Source organism: Mustela nigripes, chromosome 6 (assembly GCF_022355385.1).
Source record: "Mustela nigripes isolate SB6536 chromosome 6, MUSNIG.SB6536, whole genome shotgun sequence".
NCBI classification, from domain to species: Eukaryota; Metazoa; Chordata; class Mammalia; order Carnivora; family Mustelidae; genus Mustela; species Mustela nigripes.
In genome coordinates, this window is record NC_081562.1 from 47,665,413 (window position 1) to 47,685,910 (window position 20,498).

Genomic DNA, 20,498 nt, shown 5'->3' on the forward strand with positions numbered 1-20,498 from the left:
TTATGAGTTGCAAAACTTTTAATGATGTTTGTATTATTTTTATAACATAAAATGCATAATTTCACACCAGTGGTTAATCAGCAATTATTTCAATACTTGCAAAGTCATTTGCCTCAGCATTTAGTCATAATGCACGAATCTAAGTTAATAAAATCAGAGAACAGCAACAGCTCCTCTAATCCTTCTTTATATTCCTTCATGATCAGAAAGATGCATAGAAGAGTTCTTTAAAGAGCCAAAATAGATTGACATATAAACTGTCAACTTATTTTTAAAGCAGTAGGAAAGCAACACTTCTGAGAAAATATTTAATCCAAGGTCACTCTTTAGAAAAACAAAATTCTTAATTCAGGCTCTCTTCACTTTTAGCCATTTGGCATTCTGCTCCTTTTCAAACTTTATATTGCCCAACAGAGAGTGTGTTTTTTGTTTGTTTTGTAGTTTTTCAGTTTGCTTTGTTGTGGTTTTTTTGTTTTGTTTTGTTTCATTTTGTTTTTTCCTGCTTTTGGAGATGACTGAACAGATGCCTATTTAGCTAGAGTTTTGCCTAAGATCAGTTTATTTTTAAGATAATCTTTTGTTACATTTTTATGAACTATTGGGGAGTACTAAAGATTAAGTTGGGTTTATTTCTTTAAGAACTGAATATACTGGAGATGTATTTGATAGGCAAGACTTTAGGTAAGTTTTCACCAGCATTATTTCTATTAGCAAACTGAAAAATGTTACAGGCTATCAAATAATAATAAACACATTTCTTAAACATGAAGCCTTTTAGAAGAAAGACTATATTTTGTTACTGCTTCTGTAGAAGTGTTATTGTTTGACAGGATGGTAATGTGACCTTTTACTCAACTACTACTACTCCCTTAATATGAAAAAGAGACAGAATGAGCTGCAGAAGGAAAACTCCACAGTTACACTCCACAATTCCGAACATACTGAGAGACATCTCGGTTTTCGCAGTGTGCTCTCCATGCCACCCTGTGGAGAAAAGTGAAATAAACGCTGGTAAGGTTAGAACATATCTTCCTTGTAATAGATACACTTCAAATCCTCTCGGAGAACAGAGTGTTTTACCGGTAAAGGGACAACAGGCTACAGAAAGATTCAAGTATTGTTATTTATTAAAGGGAGGTATGTACACCAAGTATGTTGCTTCCCCTCAAAGCCCTCACTAGAGAACAGGATGCTGAACATGAACGTTGATCTACGTATTCTATAATAGCAACTGCAAAGTGCTTTCCACATTTACTTAACTCCGAAAGTAATTTCAAGATAAGACAACGAACTGGTAGAATGTTGAGAATCTTAAAAACTCCAGAAATCCTCTAAAATAAATCGAAGAGGAAAAGAGTTAAGATTCTAAATCAGATGAAACAGTTTTTTCTACCTAATTCATTGCTTAGGGTCAAGTCTAAAGTTGCAACGTTCAGTTCTCATTACCATACTTCAGTCTTTGAAAATCTTCTCTCACTTCTCTCTTACCACTAGGGCAAAATAGCTGTCCTTATTTATTTATTTAATCTTTTGAAAGAGAGAGTGGAGTGAGGGAAGAGGAAGGGCAGAGAGAGAGAGAGAATCTTAAGCAGGCTTATGCCCAGTGCAGAGCCCAACACGGAGCTCCACCCCAGGACCCCGAGATTATGACCTGAGCGAAATCAAGATTCAGAAGCTCAACCAGCTGAGCCACCCAGTCACCCTCCCTCTCTACACCACCCCCTTCTCCACCCCCGGACCTTAATGCTTAAACATACCATGCACGAATACCATTTGGATCCCTGACAACTCTCTTGGCACATGCTACAGCTTGAGTGATGTCATCTTTCAGCAAATCTGAAAAAGAGGTGGTGAGGAATGAAAACAACTGCCATAGAAATTTCATTGTAAGTTAAGATTTAGTCAGCTTTATTCTCTTAGGAGGAGGAAAGAACATTAAAATTATTTTCCAAGAGTCCATTTATCTGTAGATGTTGGGGGAAATTTTTTCTTCATTCTATCCCATTTGGCATGGAACAAAACATTTTGTTTCTCATTTACCAAAGTCATGGGAAGCTCTGGAATTGTTAACTAATGTGACAGAAGGTTCTCTGTTCACCAGGCACTGTAAAAACAAAAGAATAAACAAAAAAACCAAACACAGACTAGTAATTTTTAAATCAGAGTCCTACTTTCAGAAATCTAGCCGAAAGAAATGATTTTAAAATGTACCCAAAGATGTATGCACAAGACATTTCATAGCAATGGGGCACCAGACACAGACACTCACTGTGTCTCTGTCAAATAAATAAATAAAATCTTTAAAAAAAAAAAATCATTCGACAAAAACAAAAAAATCACCACCACCATACATATAAAAAAGGTAAAAATGACAAAGTGTTAACAACTGTTCAAGTATGTGATGAGCATATGACTGTTTTTTATACTAAAGTCCCCAAATTTCTATATATTTAGGACATCTCAAAATAAAAAGTAAAAACAATTTTTAGAAAAGAGCCACACATCCAAATTATCCCTAAACCTCCCCAAAGAAAGTGGGAGAAGCGGCATTGTTTTCAACAAAGCATCAATGTGTTCATTTACGGTAAATTAATAGATCATTTTAGAAGCTGGTGTACATTAGAAAACACGAACTTTTATGATATCATCAGCTATTTAATTTCTTAAGGAATTAGGAAAGGAATTTTAAAGAGTTTCTAGGCACTAAAATAAAGTTTTTCTTGGACCCTGATGAATCTTTTAAGACTTGTTCATTTGCACTGAACCTCTGTTCTCATACGTGTGACTAGATGATTCCTGTGCCGTGACTCAGACATAGTGTCTCTTACCACTGCAGGGTATGCCACAGGCGTTCACAGCTCCGGGCGTTTTGCCATCATTACACCAGTAGCGGCTATTGATCTGAAATATCCCATAATCGGTGCTTCGGCTTCCGGGATTGTAGTTTGTAGCCTTTGTGTTATAATTACTTTCCCATCTGGCCAAACACATCCCTGAAAAAAATGTATTTTTAGTAAGAAACATCAACACCACATTATGTATTTCACAGACCATAATCCGTTCTATTTTGCTATTCTATTTCATTAATGACTTATTTTGTAAGTAGAAAGGTGTGTTTTCTTTGTAAAAAAAAATATATCTATATTTAAGTTTTTATTTTTATTTTAAAGATTTTATTTATTTATTTGACAGACAGAGATCACAAGTAGGCAGGGAAGCAGGCAGAGAGAGAGGAGGAAGCAGGCTCCCCACTGAGCAGAGAGCCCGATGCGGGGCTCGATCCCAGGACCCTGGCTGGGATCATGACCTGAGCCGAAGGCAGCGGCTTAACCCACTGAGCCACCCAGGTGCCCCTAAGGTTTTATTTTTTAAAGTAATTTCTACACCCAACCTGGGGTTTGAACTTAACAACCCTGAGATCAAGAGTTGCATGCCCCACTAACTGAGCCAGCCAGGTGCCCCCCAATATATTTTAACCCTCTAGGGAGAATCCTTTTGTTAGCAGATCATTTTGTAATACTGATGAACTAGATAACATACTTTTAAAATATTAAAATAGGGGCACCTGGATGACTCCGTCAGATAAGGGGTCTGCTTTCGGCTCAGGTCATGATCCTGGGGTCCTGGGTTTGCGCCCCACGTCAGGCTCCCTGCTCAGCAGGGAGTCTTCTTCTCCCTCTGCCCTTTACTGCACTCCTGCTCTCTCTCTCTCTCTTTCTCAAATAAATAAGTAAAATCTTTTTTAAAAAATTAAAATAGCTGTTTCTTCCATTGCTATTACCCTTCCTCTGCTCCCATCCCTCAGGCAAGATTTAGCCTAGAATGGAAAAAGCAACAGAGTTGTTGAGTGGATTTTTATAATTAATAGCAGATACATACATACGCTGATGGAAACCTGCTTTGTATTAGGAAAAAGAAGAATTTTCTGGGAGAAATAAATTTTCTTAAGATATCTAAAGGTGAATTTGGTTATCAAATCAAGAATCTAAAAAAAAGAGATATCAATAGGAAAGACTATTTCATCCATCCATCCACTCGTTCATTCAAAAGTAGTTATTGAGAAGAAATTTTTGAATTCAACCTGGAAAATACAAGTGATCACACTGACAAATATGAACTAAAATATACAGTAACTTTTGCTCAGACATATCTTGAATTATGTGGAAGAGAGTGAAAAATAGTTAATAAACTATACTGAGTAAGAATAATAGGGACGCCTGAGTGACTCAGTTGGTTAATCATCTGCCTTTGGCTCAAGTCACGATCCCAGGGTCCTGGGATGGAGTCCACATCGGGCTCAGCTTGCTCAGCAGGGAGCCTGCTTCTCCCTCTGCCTGCCGCTCCCCCTGCTTGTGCTCTCTGCCAAATAAATAAATAAAATCATCAAAAAAAAAAAAAGAATAATAAAAGACCATTACAAGCTGCATTTCAGGGATTCTTATATAAACAGTAATCGAGGGGAAATAGTTTCCGACTGCCCTTGCACTGAGAGTTCAAGGTAGGGTTGCTGCTAAAAATCCAATGTCACGGCAGAGAAAAATATTCATTGCTCTAGACTCATCACCCGAGGAACCAAGTTCCACACAGGATATGCCTGTCATCGGGGCGCCCAGTTTGCTCAGTGGGTTAAAGCCTCTGCCTTTGGCTCAGGTCATGATCCCAGGGTTCTGGGTTCGAGGCCCGCATCGGGCTCTCTGCTCAGCAGGGATCCTGCTTCCCTTCCTCTCTCTCTGCCTGCCTCTCTGCTTACTTGTGATCTCTGTCTGTCAAATAAATAAATAAAATCTTAAAAAAAAAAAAAAAAAAAGGAAAGGCCCGTCATCAAGTACCAAGGACTTGATAGATATTCCAGGAGCTCAGACAAACCTTCCAGTCAGCCTACATGGGCCACGGAGTCTGAGGCAACTGACAAATTTTGTGGCACTAGAAGAGCACAAGGGGTCCTGCTGTACTTGGAATGGCAGAGGCTTTTGCCCTCCCCTGCTTTCATCCCTTCATCTGGCATATCTGATTCTAAAGAAACAAGTTGATATTTTTCACCACTGTAAGTATACAGACCCTCAGAAGAAATAAAAGAAGCCCATATATTCAAAGCCTCTTTACTACTATTCATCCTCTATCTGTCCCACACCTGGCTAATCATTTGCGAGTAGGAAAAAGTTAACTTACAGTTGGCCAGGCTGACACCTCTGTAGCCACCCAGCCCAAGTCTTTTCAGAGTCCTGGCCAGCTCACACCTTTCAAAGATCTTGCCCTGGACGGTGACGGAAAGGAAGAGAATCCCGAGAAGAAGGAGAGCCTTCATGTTGACTGGGAAGCCAGACCTCCGGGCTGACCAGGGAGAGCAGTCCTCGGTATTTAACATCTTTTAACTTCCTTCTTCTCCTGGTGGTTTGGGGGTTCCACCCTTTGGGAGATGTGAAAAACAGGAACTCTTTATTGGTTCACTGACATTAAAGCTCTCTCTCTTTTTTTTTTAACATTTGAAAGGAGCTATTCTGATGTTCTAAGAATTAACCTACAGGAAACTGATGAAATGGCATTGTTTAAAGACCTGGCTCAGGAAGAAATGGGAAGTTGGACAGTTTCCAAACCAGGAACTGTCTCCTATTTTATTATGAATTTGAACAAATACAAAGAAAAAAAAATCCCGAATGAACATTTCACACAACAGAAAAAGAGCTCCAATTTTTGATTTTGCATTCACTACGTTGTCCTTATCTTTTTCACTTAAAATTATTTTCTGTACTCTTTCCTCAAAAGCATAACATGTTGCCTATGATTTTAATGGGTATAGCTATAGCATACCATATTGCTCAGCCATATTTCCACTCTAAGTTTTTTGTTGCTATTATCCATTTTGCTTATAAATCAATGTTTTACTGTTTCAGATAAGCCTCATGGCTTTTTGACAACTTTTTGACAGTGCCTAATCTTACATTGTAATCTTAGAATATAAGGGGTCATTATAAAGCAAGGGAATTTTATAATCAAACCTTAAGAAGAGTAACAGAATATGCCACCTGAAAATCTTTCCTTTTGGCGTTAGGATTATTTTGAACTGAAGGCAAATGAGAAGAAGCAGATCCAGGAAAGCTCTCTGCCCTTCCCCTATATACCTGAAAACAGAACCTAGCTTTGTACAGTCATTAATCACTGACAATCCTACAGGCTTATCAGCCCCAATATAGCACTGCAGGACGTCATATAACAAATTTTACTCACTACCTGTTATCTTCCAGTGGCCACTATTTATCTTCCCACGGTTTGTGGCCCGTGGAAGCCTAAAACTCTTTTCCTCTATCTTGTCATTCTTCTAAAAATATACTGTCTTTTGGTTAAGATGGTATGTAAGCCCAAATTTTAGCCACCTCTTTGAGTTACTCATGCCTGCATATCTCTCAAATATATATGAGATACCCCTGTTAATAAGCTGATTTTACTCTTGCTAATCTGTCTCTTGTTACAGAGCCCCAGCTGAAACCCTAAAAAGAGTAGAAGGACAAAGAATTTCCTCCTCCTGTCATTTCTAGTGATGAGGATGGGCAAGTAGAAGGCTGGAAAACTCTTCTCTCCACAAAGACTGCAGTTGACTTGTAGGGTAACTGACAACAGACCAGCAGAAGGTATGAGTTCTTACCACGTGAGCCTCCCATATCTCTGACTATAGTTTCCAGCCAAGAGAAGAGTGTAAAATTTTCTCCTTGTCCCTTCCTTCCCAAATTCATCACGGGAGGAGAATAACATTTCTAAAAACAGGTCTCGAATCATGACACTCGTGAATTTAGCTTTGGGTACCTACAGGTTATTGATTCTTTGCCTCCCCCAAATAGTCATGTTTTCCTTTGTCTGACTTCGGTATTATTTGTCATAAGGATGAAAATTGTAAGATGAGACTCTTTATTTGTCTTGTTTCAGGTACTGAAACCTGGTTTTGTAACTAATGAGAATATTCTCTGGTCTCTTCCACTCTGCAAGTGGAAGAGTGCACAGTGGGGTTGAGGGGAGTCCACTGTGGCAGGCTTACAAGGGGTCATGGGCCAGCAGGCTAGGGGGCTGTTGCTATCTCTGTTTTCCTTTTCTCTTTTGTGCTGGGAAAATTCCTATTCCGGTGTAAGTTTCTGGTAACAAAAATTAGTGGATCTGTGAATTATAGTGTCTCTTTTGTAGGAGACAGAACTTTCTTTTCCACCTGTGACAGTGAAAATCTTTGCTTTCTTAAGCCATCTTGGGAGGCTTTGCATCTCAAGAGGGCACCCTCATTTGCACTCTCTCTCTGTCCACGGTTAAGCCATAAAAGTCTTACTGGTTTGGAGTCACAGTTGAAGTAGGTATACCTTTGAAGATTTAGACTTCTATTTCTAAAAGGATTTTTAAGAGAAGTCTCATCCTAAACAAATGTCTCATGAATACCTATAGGAAGATCAGGAAAGAAAGGAAGGAAGAAAGAAAGAAAGAAAGAAAGAAAGAAAGAAAGAAAGAAAGAAAGAAAATGGAAAGAAAGAAAGAAAAGGAAAGAAAGAAATAGATACAGAAGAAAACCTTGGCTAGTATGATGGGGGAAAAACCCATACACCTCCTTAACTAGATTAAGAGATAGAGATCAGACTCAGAGCAAGTGTTAAAAACTGCAAATAACACTCAAGCAGGTATGAAACATGAAAATACTGATAGCCAAGAATTAGATTTGACAAAAGCACATAAGCCTTCTGCCCAAGAAGGCTTGATTTATTGTTCCTTACTCTGTAAGCAGATCCCACGAGGTCTAGGCCTTCCCATATTTCTGGCCTCCACTGCAGGAAAAAAAAAAAAAAATTCATCGGACTGTCCTACCCCTAATAAAGGAAGAAAAACTTCATAGTAATGACCCTCGGTTTGATAGTAGGCAAATATACCCCTGATTTCCTTCTTAGATAAACCCCATATCCTTTCTCAGTCCCTTGGAAATATTCATGTTATCATATCTTTGAAATGTAAGTATCCACGGAGAAAATTTGTTAAAGCAACTCCTGAGACTGGAAAAATAGGTTTTTAAAAAACAATCCGCTACTTGATATTTCTATAGGCTCCTGGCCCAAAATTTAGTCCACAGTCTCCATAGAATTATCTACTAGAGAAAAACAAAAATCTTAAAAGTTTTCTCCACAAATATTGGTAAAATCTTTAACTATCTAAGCAGTTGAACATAATATCTTATTCCATTTGCCAGAAACACTGTTTAGATCGAACTATTTTTTTATAAGTTAGGTGAGTTTTGTATTATTGTACTTGATATGCGGCTAAAATTTTTAAATGAAAGCTACAAGGTCTCTGCATCTGTCTGGATGTTTATGTGTGGCAATGTATGCATGTCACATAATATATGGTATTTTTCTCCCTCTGGAAGGTAGTCCTAAAAACTAACTTGTGGAAGAGTTCTATTAATTGCCTTAAAGAAAATAAAAGTACTAAAACAAACAAGTGAATAAATATGTATATATATACTTACATAAATTAAGGCTAGTTAAATTAGCTTACACCATCTGTACTAATTATTTGAGATTATAAAATTATAAATTCAACCAAAGAACAAAATGTACAATAAAAAATGGTTCTCTGGGATGCCTGGGTGGCTCAGTCGGTTAAGTGTCTGCCTTTGGCTCAGGTCATGATCCTAGGGTCTTAGAATCGAGTCCATGTTGGGCTCTTTGCTCAGTAGGGAGTCTGCTTCTCCCTCTGCCTGCTGCTCCACTGTTTGTGCTCTCTCTTTCTCTCTCTGACAAATAAATAAATAAAATCTTAAAAAAAGGGGGGGATATCATATCTATGTAACAAGAGAGGATATATAGTAATGAAATAATCAGATAATTTAAAAAGAGGAGCCCTTGAGATTTAAAAAATATGACCACATGGGGCACCTAGGTGACTCAATAGGTTAAGTATCCTACTCTTGATTTTGGCTCAGGTCATGATCTCAGGGTTGTGAGATTGAGCCCCTCCTTGGGCTCAACGCTCAGCAGAGTCTTCTTGAGAATTCTCTCCCCTTCCTTCTTCCCTTCCCCTTCCATGCATGTGTACTCTTTCTCTCAAATAAATAGATAAATACTTTTAAAAATATGACCATATTAATAAAACATTTAATAGAAAAATTATGAGATATATTTGAGAAATATTCTTGGAAATAGAATAAAAAGATTGAGGTGAAAAACAGGAGAGAAAAGATGAGAAAATTAGAGAATGAAGAAATCAAACATCCAATTAATAGGAATTCTTTAAAGGAATTACAGAAGAAAAAAATATAAAATAGAGCACATGGGTGGCTCAGTCAGTTAAGTAGCTGCCTTCAGCTCAGGTCATGATTCCAGGGTCCTGTGATTGAGTCCCACATTGGGGTCCCTGCTCCTTGGGGAACCTGCTTCTCCCTTTCCCTCTGCCTCCTCTTCCCCTACTTGTGTGCTCTCTCTCTGTCAAATAAATAAAATCTTTAAATATATATATATATTTTAATAGATATATTAAATACATATTTTATACACTTATATATAAAATATAAAATATATATAAAATATAAATATATATTTTATATATTTTTATATATACATGTATACATATATACATAGATGTATATGTCCATATATATGTGTATATATATACACATATATGTATATGTCCATATATATGTATATATATACATATATGTATATGTCCATATATATGTATATATGTATACATGTATATATATATGGACGCCTGTGTGGCTCAGTGGGTTAAGCCTCTGCCTTCGGCTGAGGTCATGGCCTCAAGCTCCTGGGATTGAGCCCAGTATTGGGCTCTTTGCTTAGCAGGGAGCCTGCTTCCCCTCTCTGTCTGCCTGCTACTCTGCCTATTTTGATTTCTCTCTCTCTCTGTCAAATAAATAAATAAAATCTTAATATATATATATATATGTATGTGTATATATATATATATATATATGTATACACAATAAATGTGCGAAGCTGAGGGACACAGATATCCACATCAAAAGGCAACCAAGTGCTTGACACAGTGGTGTGGAATAAAATTTATACCAGTATAAATTCATCCTCATGAAATTTCAGAACAACAGGGATAAAGAGAAAATTTTAATACTTAAGGGCAGTGATCTTCAACCCATAGTCCTACAGGCAGTCAAACCATCCAGCGTGAGAGGAGGAAAAGACCCCCAAACATTCTCAGATGTGTTAGGAAAGAGCAAATAAGAAAAAAGATGTGGGATCTAGGAAACAGGGATCTCATAGGAGAGAGATGAAGGAAGGTACAAGACAAAAGAAGAAGTGTTGTCCAGTCCAACAACAACAGCCTTGCGACTGGTTAAAGAGAAGCCATTTCAGATTATAGCAAGAGCGTGAATGGCTCTAGGAGTGTGGACTCTGGGGGGTGGGGGGGATCCACACTTAGAGATGGCTTGGAATGTCTGAACCTATTGAAAGGAGTTTAGCAACTTTGTCCGAGACTTTGGGTAATGATTTAATACATGTATAAGTACATGAAAAACCAAGCAAACAGAAAAACAAGGCAATTGTTAATACTAAGAAAAACAAAACACTTAAGAATGGAAACAAAACCAAGTTAGTAGATATTATAGTCATCTGCAAGTGTTGGTGCTTGCTTGTAAAGAAGAACAAGGGAAGGGAGAGGGGTGCCTGGGAGGCTCAGTTGGTTAAATGACTGCCTTTGGTCTCAGGGTCATGGGATGGTGCCCCATGTCAAGCTCTCTGCTCAGCAAAGAGTCTGCTTCTACCTCTCTCTCTCTCTCTCTCTCTCTCAAATAAGTAAAATCTTAAAAAACAACAACAACAAGGGAAGGGAGAGTTGAGAGAGACCTAAATCTTTATCTTCTGCGGTGGAGATAAAGAGAAACGTTTACGATTAAAAATCAAGAAATAGTAGAATAAACATGCTCTTGAGATATATGGCAGTAAATACTAGAAAAAATAAATAGCTAAAGAAGTTAAAAAGAGATTACCCTAGTGTTGGGTATTAGATGAGAAAGATTAGGGCAATTTTTCATTTAAGTTGATTAATTAATTCAATTAATTTCATTCGGTTTTCATTAAATTTATAACATTTCATTTTACTCTAAAAATAAACACATATATTTTGTGGTGAAAAAGTGAAATTTAAAAAGTATATGGTGTGAGAAAAAGAACTAAAAGACATACAACAAAATGTTTACAGTGGTTATTTATGAAAACCTTACAGAATTTTTATTTACTTTGTTTTTTGTTTTTTGGGTTTTTTTTTGGCGTATTCTAAGTTTTCTTCTTCTTCCAGCAATTGTTACTTTTGCCATTAGCAAAATAATAAATAAACACACAGGTGTGCCTGGGTGGCTCAGTCTGCTAAGCATCTGCCTTTGGCTCAGGTCATGACCTCAAGGTCCTGGGATCACGCCCCACAATAGGCTCCCTGTTGGGTGGGAGGAAATTTAAAAAAAAAAAAATTTTTTTTAATAAAAATAAATAAAATGTTTTTAAAAAATGATTTAGCCTCAGAAAGCAACAGACATTGGTAAATCAAAACTGTATTGGGGCAGCAGGTTGGCTCACTTGGAAGAGCGTGCAGCTCTTGATCTTAGGGTTGTGAATTTGAGTCCCACATTAGGGATAGAGATTACTTAAATAAATTAATTAATACTTTAAAAAAACCTGTTTATATTAATGGAGGAAGACATTAGCCTGGGTTTGGTCAGAGGGTGTTAGGTAACACTTGCCAGTGAAACACCGCCATATCCGTGAAGCTGGGAAGGACCCTGGGGGACCATGAGCAGAGTAGCTGTACTCGCCTCCTTACTCAGCTGATGCTGTCTCTGCAGAGTCTGGCCCAGGGGTCAGAGGACCTAGTCTCATCTCTGCTGGAGCAGCATGGCTCTAAGGAGAATATGCAGGGATGGGAGAGATGGAAGGGAAACAGTGGGAGGTAGAGGGGGAAGAACACATCAGGAGCTCCAGGGGCAAGTGCTGAAAGGTTAAGGTGAAGTATTTTCTCATTCAATTAGTGGGGCATCATCTAGCTGCACAGCACCCTCGGCAATGGGCCCAGGAGCCCTAGCAGCTGTTCCTTGCAAGTTCCGCAGCCTACCCACAGGGCAGCGTGATTTCCTGTGGGAACATTTCCTGCTTCAGGAGCGGGGCTTGACCCCAATCCAAAAGTGGCATTTTGCTGGCCCCGGAATCCCTGGGTCATTGGCAAATGGTGAATAATTTGGGTTTGCCTAATCTAGACCAGTGTATTTATTCCCCTGTGGCTTGGTGATCACTTTTTGTTCCTTTAGTTCTCAGTATCCCTGTGATTTAAGCTCCTGCAATTTGCAAGATCAAAAAGCAAGATAATTTCTTTCCTGGGTCTCCTGACACCATCGAAACTCTGGATATCATTTAACTTTTGCACTTAATTTACTCTATGGCCTTGCTGTTGTGTGTTTTGAGGGAGGTAACTGATCCATACTGAGAGGAAATAATGTTTAACATATACTGGAGAATTATTTCTACTGTAGTGCCAATACTGTGCTACATGAGTCTCTAGTTCCTGGGCTCTCGCACAGACAGAGGCATGAGTTACTGAGTATGGAACCATCCCTAGATCTAATAAACAGGGCTGGCCTTGGAAGGTCTGCCATATATGCTACCAGCAGTTACAGAGGCAATGTGCCGTCCTAGGTATTTGCTGTGCACTCACTCTCTGCTCTGCCTCCATGCCACCATTTCTGCAATCTGCTGTGCAGATCCCGAAAGAAGGGCCAGGATGTCTGGTGAAATAAGGCCAAGAGCAATGAGGCTCGAGGGGTGAGCAGGGCCAGATAGGTGCTTCATCCCAAAGACAGTGAGATTTAGCTCATAATCTGAAAGACAAGGGGAGACTTGTTTTTGAGTATTAAACTGGAGAATAACAGGATCAAAATCTTTTATAAAAATCACTCTAGATTAGACTCAGGGACTGTTGCTAGAGAATGGCCAGTTCATTCCGATGGCAGACAATGGTCGGGGGTGGAGACAACTGGGGGCCAGAGGTTTGAAAATCACTGGAAATAAACACTACCTGTAATTTTTACAGGGATTGTAGAGGTAGGTATTATTTCTACTTTACAGTTGAAAAAAGTATGTGTCCCAGAGAAGTAAGTCCCTTGCCCAGAGAAATAGTGCTGGTGAAGGACAGAGCGGGGAGTTAGACTCAACTCATTTCCATGGCCTTTTCAGTGTACCACTCTACCTTGTAAAAACTGAGGGGGAAAGAGAAGGAACTAAATATTGAGACCCACTTCTCATCCCTTGACGAAGCCATAAATTCTTTGTCTATCCCTTGTCTAACTTTGGTTCCTGATAATAGTTTTGCAAATCCATTTATAGCTTGGCAAACCTATTTTATACATTTATTTTTAAAGTATGAGTTATCTCTGAGAAGTTGGTCTAACACCTCTTAGATGCCATTGAACGGTTAGAAGCTATTTTAAAAATCAATATGTTTGGTGTGTGAACAACTAATAGCATAATTCTGGATGGCTTTTGATTCTTTGTGAATACTCTCTGAATACACTATTATTTCTTTCTATCTTTAAGCTGCCAGCGCAAATACAGTTAGAACTTTGGCTGGATCTCACTTCCTTGTTTCACATTAGAAACAATTATTTTCCTTCCCACTTTGGTCAAGTTACAAAAATCTTTTCTCAATTTACACAATAATTGGGCACTCAGCATTGAGAAATTATGGTGAAATACTGAACTGACCTTTCCAATGTGTGATAAAATCTAGTCTTATTTGCAAAGACATGTTCCCATTTTGATTTCCGCTTTCCAGAAGAGCATTCCGATTTCATTTTCTTAATCTTTGGGGTTAAGATTCTGTGTGATTTTTCATTTGTGCCAATGCCATTAAAATTTCTTTCACTGGACTAGAAATCAATGATTTCAACCTGTAAATTAGCTCTGTAAAATCACAAAACATTGGAGAAGGAGAAAAAATTGTTGCAAATAGGAGAATGAGGTCATCTACTTGGGTTGTACTTTCCTCACCTCTTGACAAACTGAAATTTTATTGCTACCTTTAGCAAGCAAATAAGGTAATATGCTTAACAAATTGATAATAATTTATGTGTGTACATGTAATGGAAGATAATGCAATTCTTTCTTCCCTTTGGCATCACTCCAAGATATCTTGGATGCAGCCATACGATCTTTTCTTCCCTCCATTCCCACCCCCAGGTCAGCTGCCTCCGCCAGGTAGCTGGTTGCTTGCATGAAACAGTCAAGTAGGAACTGCTCACAAATATTGTGCCATTTACACACGGGTCTCACAATGACCTGACGAGTGAAAAGATAATGAGGGCTATATTATTGTCTTATGTATTGATTTTGGAAAATAGTTTCCTTGACTGCTGATTCAAAATAATTTGCAATTAAAGAGTAACTTAGTAAATGTTACAAAAAATGTTAGAAATGTTATAAAAATATAGGATGGTAAACTGAACCTGCTTTAAAAAACGAGTAAGGGGTGCCTGGGTGGCTCAGCCCATTAAGCATCTGGCTCTTGATTTCAGCTTGGGTCATGATCTCCAGGTCATGAGATCAAGCCCCCACATCAGCTCCATGTTGAATGTGGAGCATGTTTGAGATTCTCTCTCCTTCTCCCTTTGCTCCTCCACCCGCCTGTTTATGCATGCCTGCATGCTCCCTCTCTTTTTAAAAAAGAAAAAGAAAAAGAACAAAAAGTAAATGTTTTAACATCTAGGAACTTAAGATATTTTAAGTTTCCTCATATAAGTATACTACCTTCTAAAATAAAAAAGTTGACATATACCCATATACATGACTACTAACTTTTGTGAAAATACAATGGAAATAAAATAAACCTAAATATAGAAAAACTGCACTTAAAATATCTTTCTTATGTAAGAAATGAAATCAGTGTGGGACACCTGGGTGGCTCAGTTGGTTAAGCATCTGCCTTTGACTCAGGTCATGATCCCAGGATCCTGGATCAGGTCCCACATGGTGGGGTCTTTGCTTAGCGTGGAGCCTGCTTCTCCCTCTGCCTGCCGCTCTCCCTGCTTGTGCTCGATCTCTCCCTCTCCCTCTCTGGCAAATAAATGAACAAAATCTTAAAAAAAAAAATAAATGAAATCAATGCAAGTTACACTGTGCACTGCAGTGTATGAGATCTAATATAGACCTAAATGTCATGCTGGGACTACTGACAAGCCTTTCTTAGTAGTCTCCTTAACCTCCAGATTCTCTCCTCTCCAACCCACTCTGTACCCAGAACATGTCAGCCTTGAGCTCATAAGACTTGGTGTTTGTAACATACACTTGTCAATCACATGTTATCTATGACTTTGTTGTGGTTTACTGTCAAATTGTCTATATACTCACCATCATGAGCTCTTTAAGAGCTTACTCACCTGACAAGGCTTCTCCTCTTCCTTTTCAGTGAGAAGCTCACTTGTATGTACAATATAGACATTCAACATGATTGATAAATTCACCGTGTAAAAAGTGCATTCCACCTACAGTTAAGGTGTTACTCTCCTCTCTTGACCACATGTTAAAACAGGTTTCTGGCATTACAAACCATGCAAGTAACACACACTTACAAATAAAAGCCAACCACAAATTACGAAAGGATGTTCCTCTTGAACATTCTAGAGAAGAATTAGAAAGGCTGGAATTTTAAAAAGAGGGATTTTTTAAAAATTGAAAGCTGGAATAAATTAGAAATAAGACCTGTATTTGAGATACAGGATTCCTCATGTCAATGTAGGTAAAACATTTTTGAAGGTATGATTCCACACTTAAAGTTAGGGAAAAAGTCTCCACTTCACTTGCCAAAAAATTATATATTAGTAACTGAATTATGTAAGAAATTCCTATGTAACATTTGAGGATAAAATTTAATAATTTGTCCTTCAATTAATTCAATAATTAATAAGGGTTGATTCATTATCTTCTATGTAAGAGGCACTATACCAATACTGAGGCTAGCAGGCTGATTGTTTTCTTCTTCAGGACATGAAAATCAATAATTACAATCCAATATAAAGTTGCTTTTTAAAAAAGATTTTATTTATTTATTTGTCAGAGAGACAGAGCACAAGCAGAGGGAGCGGCAGGTGAAGGAAGAAGGAGGCTCCCCACTGAGCAAAGAGCCTGATGTAGGACTACATCCCACAACCTTGGGATCATGAACTGAGCCCAAGGCAGACACTTAATTGACTGAGCCACTGAGGTGTCCCTATAATAGTTGCTCTAATGTTAGTCTGTACAAAGTACTAATAGAGTGTGGAGGGGACCTGAAGTCTGTGAGGAAGAGACAGTAATGGCTTTATAGCATTTCAGCTAAATAAGATTTAGAGGAAGAGTAGGATTAGGTTTGGTGGGCAGCTGGATTAGGAGACTTGTAAAAACTTTGTTTGTTTTAAGATTTTATTTATTTGATAGAGTGAGAGAGCATAAGAAGGGGGAGCAGTAGACAGACAGGGAAAAGCACGCTCCACTCCAATGAGGGGTTTGATTCTAGGACTCTGAGATCATGACCTGAGCCAAGGCAGACGTCTAATTGACTGATCCACCCAGGCACCCCATGCTAGAAACTTTCAGTGCTCACTCATGTCAGGTTCTCTCTCCTTCCAGAAGAGGATCATATTTCCCTACTCTTGTAGTTAAGCAAAACTATGTAACTAATTCTATCAGTGAGCTATGGGAGGAAATGACATTTATCACTTCTAAGCTGAAGCATTTAATTCCTAGTGCAAAACTCTCCAGTACTTCTTATCTGCCTTGACAACCAGTGACATTTTATGTGTCAGAAGGTGTAGTTATCTGATTGCAGAAACTCGGTCAGCCTGGGTGCCTGAATGACTTTGTGGAGCAGAGCCATTTGCTGAACCGTGATAGGCATTATGACACAGACAAAAAAATAAATCATATGTTAAGCCATTAAAGTTTGGGGATTGTTTTGTTATTTCAGCATTTCAGATAGAGGTAACACAGCTAAAAAATAAAAGAAAGGAAGAATAGAGAAATTGCCCATCCAAAAGACTTTGTGCCCTCCAGGAAGTGCCCTCCTTAAGTGTGGGTTGTGCATAGTGACTTCCTTCCAAAGAATGCAGCATAGAAGAAGTGGGAGGTGGGGGAGGTGACAGAGGATTAATTTCCCAGTGGAGAAATCTGACAAATGCTACTTCAGCCAGTGGATGGAAATTAATATCAACAATGGTAAATTCCATTGATAGCATGCATCTTAGATACGATGTGAAAATGGTACATTCCATCTGCTGTCTTCCTCCCCAAAATACATAAACCTAGCCCAATTATGAGAAAAACATCAGATAAGTCATTGCCAATTAAGGGTCATTCTATCAAATACATGATCAGTACTCATCAAAACTGTCTAGGTCATCAAAAACAAGGAAAGTTTGGGGCACCTGGGTGGCTCAGTGGGTTAAAGCCTCTGCCTTCGGCTCAGGTCATGATCCCAGGGTCCTGGGATCGAGCCCCACATCGGGCTCTCTGCTCTGCGGAGAGCCTGCTTCCTCCTCTCTCTCTCTTTGCCTGCTTCTCTGCCTACTTGTGATCTGTCAAATAAATAAATTAAAAAATCTTTAAAAAAAAAAAAAGAATTGCCTTATAAAAACAAGGAAAGTTTGAGAAATTATTATAGCCAAAAGGAACCAAAAGAGACATAACTATATGTAATGTAGCACCCCACATGGGATCCTGGAACAGAAAAAAAGACATTTGGTAAAAACTAAGGAAATCTGAATAAAGTATGAACTTTAGTTAATATAACTTATCACTCTTAGTTCATTAATTATAAAAAATGAACGATACTGATGTAAGATGTTAGTAATAGGGGAAAGTGGGCATGGAGTATACTAAAACTATCTGTACTATCTTGTAGTTTTTACCTAAATCTACAACTATTCTAATTTTTTTTTTTTTTAATAAGAAGATGTAAGAGAGAGCATGGTATGTTCTGGAAATTCCTTTTAAAGTGAGGAGTGGAGGGGTGTCTGGGTGGCTCAGTGGGTTAAGCCTCTGCCTTCGGCTCGGGTTGTGGTCTCAGGGTCCCAGGATCGAGACCCACATCAGGCTCTCTGCTCAGCGGGGATCCTGCTGCCTGCCACCCTCCCCCCCACCTGCCTCTCTGCCTACTTGTGATCTCTCTCTGTCAAATAAATAAATAACATCTTTAAAAAAAAATAAAGTGAGGAGTGGAGATGATGAGTTTGAGTAGGTAAGTAAAAGATCTTTTATGCTTTTCAAGGATTTTTATAAATCCTTGAAAATCCTAAATTGTATAGGCTAGGTGACTAATCTCTAGAAAATCTATGGCTAGGTTTCAGGACTATTACAAAACCTCTGAAATTTTATGAAATTATGTTGTCTATATGTATGTTCTTCTCAGAAGGCAGTCAAAAGCTTTATTTATTATTTATTTGTTCTTAAGGGGAAAAGTACCTAAAATATGTTAATGATCATTGTTGAAGTTGATGTAGATACTCTGAAATATTCTGAGCAAGAAAAATGACACAATTATATTTTTTGCATAAAAATCATCTTTATGGTAGTACAGACTATAGTGATGGTGTGTGCCTGTTTGAAAAAAAGAAAGGCAGGTATAAAGGCAAGATGATAACAAAGACAATGATCTTCAAAAACTTTTGATCATGGTCCACTTCGCAAGAGAAAGAAATGATCCCATAACTTAACTTACCATACTGTTACCACTTTCCTGAGGAAAAAGAATGGAGTCATTAGGATGAAATGTCATTTTTTTAAAAAAAAACAAGTTTGGTGGAATGGTATATACATCTACTTTAGCATTCAGGTTGTGAGTGTGCATTGTTAGTCCATAAAAATGAAGAAAAAAATTCAGTTTTTATCAATTAATACTCTTAGGGGGACCATGGACACCAGATCATTCTTTGAGAGACCACTGTTAACAATCTTTAAGAGAAATAAGTGTCTAAGATAGAAGAAGGTAGGAGGTACAAAGAGGAGATGGCAGATGAGACATCTCAAAGGTTCAAAATCAGCAGAATTTTTTGATTGCTTGGATGGAAGTTACAAGGTAGAGTGGAAAAGCTAGCTTGACATTTTTGGTTTTTGGTGAACAGAATATGGGGAATGCAGGATAGTGGATAAATCTGGAGGAGGATGGGGTGGGTGGGAGATGATGAGTCTAATTCTGAATATGTTGTGTTTGAGATCCCAAGTAGACATGCCTTGTAGGCAGCTGGATCCTGGGATCTTTCAGTTCAGTAAAGAGGGTCTTGGGCTGGAGCTATAAGTTCCTAACTTAGGAAAGTAAAACATTCATATTATAGTCTGATTTCTCTTTCATTTAAAATAATAAATAGGAATTCCAATTAAAATGTTTTTATTATACCTCTATTGATATATAATTTACATTTAGCAAAGTTCACACATTTTAAGTGTACAGCTGAAGGCATTTTTACATATTTCTGTGTAGCCAACACAGAGATCAACTTATAGGATAGACCCAGCAACCCAGAAGGTTCATTTATGTCTCTTTCTAATCAATATTTCTCCAAAGCTAGCCACTATTTAGATCTCTTAGTTTGTCCTTTTCTGAGCTTCATAAAAATTGAATCAGAGAGTATGTTTTCATCATGTGTGGCTCACCTCATTCCACCTCACAGTATGTCTTTGAGATTCATTCATGTGAGTCTCTTTGTTGTGGTAGTTCATTTTCTCTGTGTAATATTACTTTGTATAAACATACCACAATTTGGCCCTCTTGCCACATCACAAGCTCCTCTTCACCTCTTTTCTCCTGGTGGAAGCCCTGGGCACCAGAGTGAGATATGGGGACCATGTTACGACACAAGCTCACAGCCCTTGAATACCACAACCCTGCTGGCTTCAACTGCAAAAATGAATGAGAATTTAGGAACTTTATTGTTTGGCTTGAAGACCAGAGAATCAGACACTACAAGATTGAGGACAGAGGTAATTTAAGAAATATCCACAGCAATGACTAGCTCAAGTTCTTTGAAGAGTATCTCAGAGATGTTAAATGAGACATCAGTTAACTGAGAGTAACTGATGTTAACTGATGTTAACTCAAGATTCAAGATCATTGTCTCTGAGATTTGCAAGTTTCACTATTATATGTTGGGGTGTTGACATATTTTTATTGATTTCAAGGAGGAGTTCTCTGTGCCTCCTCAATTTTGATGCCTGTTTCCTTCCCCAGGTTAGGGATGTTCTCCTCTATAATTTGCTCCAATATACCTTTTGCCCCCCTCTCTCTTTCCTCCTCTTCTGAGAACCCAATTCTAATATCGTTTAGTTTTATGGTATCACTTATCTTTCAAATTCTCCCCTCTTTGTCCAATAGTTGTTTATCTCTCTTTTTCTCAGCTTCCCTATTTGCCATTGTTTGGTCTTCTATATCACTAATTCTCTTTTCTGCCTCATTTATCCTAGCAGTTAGAGCCTCCATTTTTTATTGCATCT

The 20,498-nt window shown here is 38.2% G+C and overlaps 1 protein-coding gene, 1 long non-coding RNA gene and 1 pseudogene across 2 annotated transcripts in view; 2 read left to right on the plus strand and 1 right to left on the minus strand.

Moving 5' to 3' along the window:
* Positions 1 to 5,363, minus strand: LYZ (lysozyme). Its single transcript, XM_059402488.1, has 4 exons — positions 5,170 to 5,363; positions 2,829 to 2,993; positions 1,758 to 1,836; positions 1 to 984 (listed from the first exon to the last, which is right to left on the minus strand). Exons 1-4 carry the CDS (start codon positions 5,303 to 5,305, stop codon positions 918 to 920), a joined length of 447 nt encoding a protein of 148 aa, XP_059258471.1. The 5' UTR covers positions 5,306 to 5,363; the 3' UTR covers positions 1 to 917.
* The window catches only part of LOC132019430 (uncharacterized), a 27,855-nt gene continuing 12,621 nt past the window's right edge, over positions 5,265 to 20,498 (plus strand). The window contains exons 1-2 of the long non-coding RNA XR_009404762.1: positions 5,265 to 5,354; positions 6,470 to 6,626. This is a non-coding gene — a long non-coding RNA (uncharacterized LOC132019430). The remainder of the gene's footprint in view (positions 5,355 to 6,469; positions 6,627 to 20,498) is intronic.
* LOC132020566 (RNA transcription, translation and transport factor protein-like) overlaps positions 19,853 to 20,498 on the plus strand; it is a 1,760-nt pseudogene continuing 1,114 nt past the window's right edge.

Bases quoted from the DNA above. Each gene is read 5' to 3' on its own strand.
- LYZ (XM_059402488.1), bottom strand. From the start codon at position 5,305: ATGAAGGCTCTCCTTCTTCTCGGGATTCTCTTCCTTTCCGTCACCGTC. The intron at 2,994-5,169 runs GTAAGTTAACTT...CATTTTTTTCAG, and splicing joins AGGTGTCAGCCTGGCCAACT to GGATGTGTTTGGCCAGATGG. The intron at 985-1,757 runs GTATGTTTAAGC...TTTTCTCCACAG, and splicing joins CCAAATGGTATTCGTGCATG to GGTGGCATGGAGAGCACACT.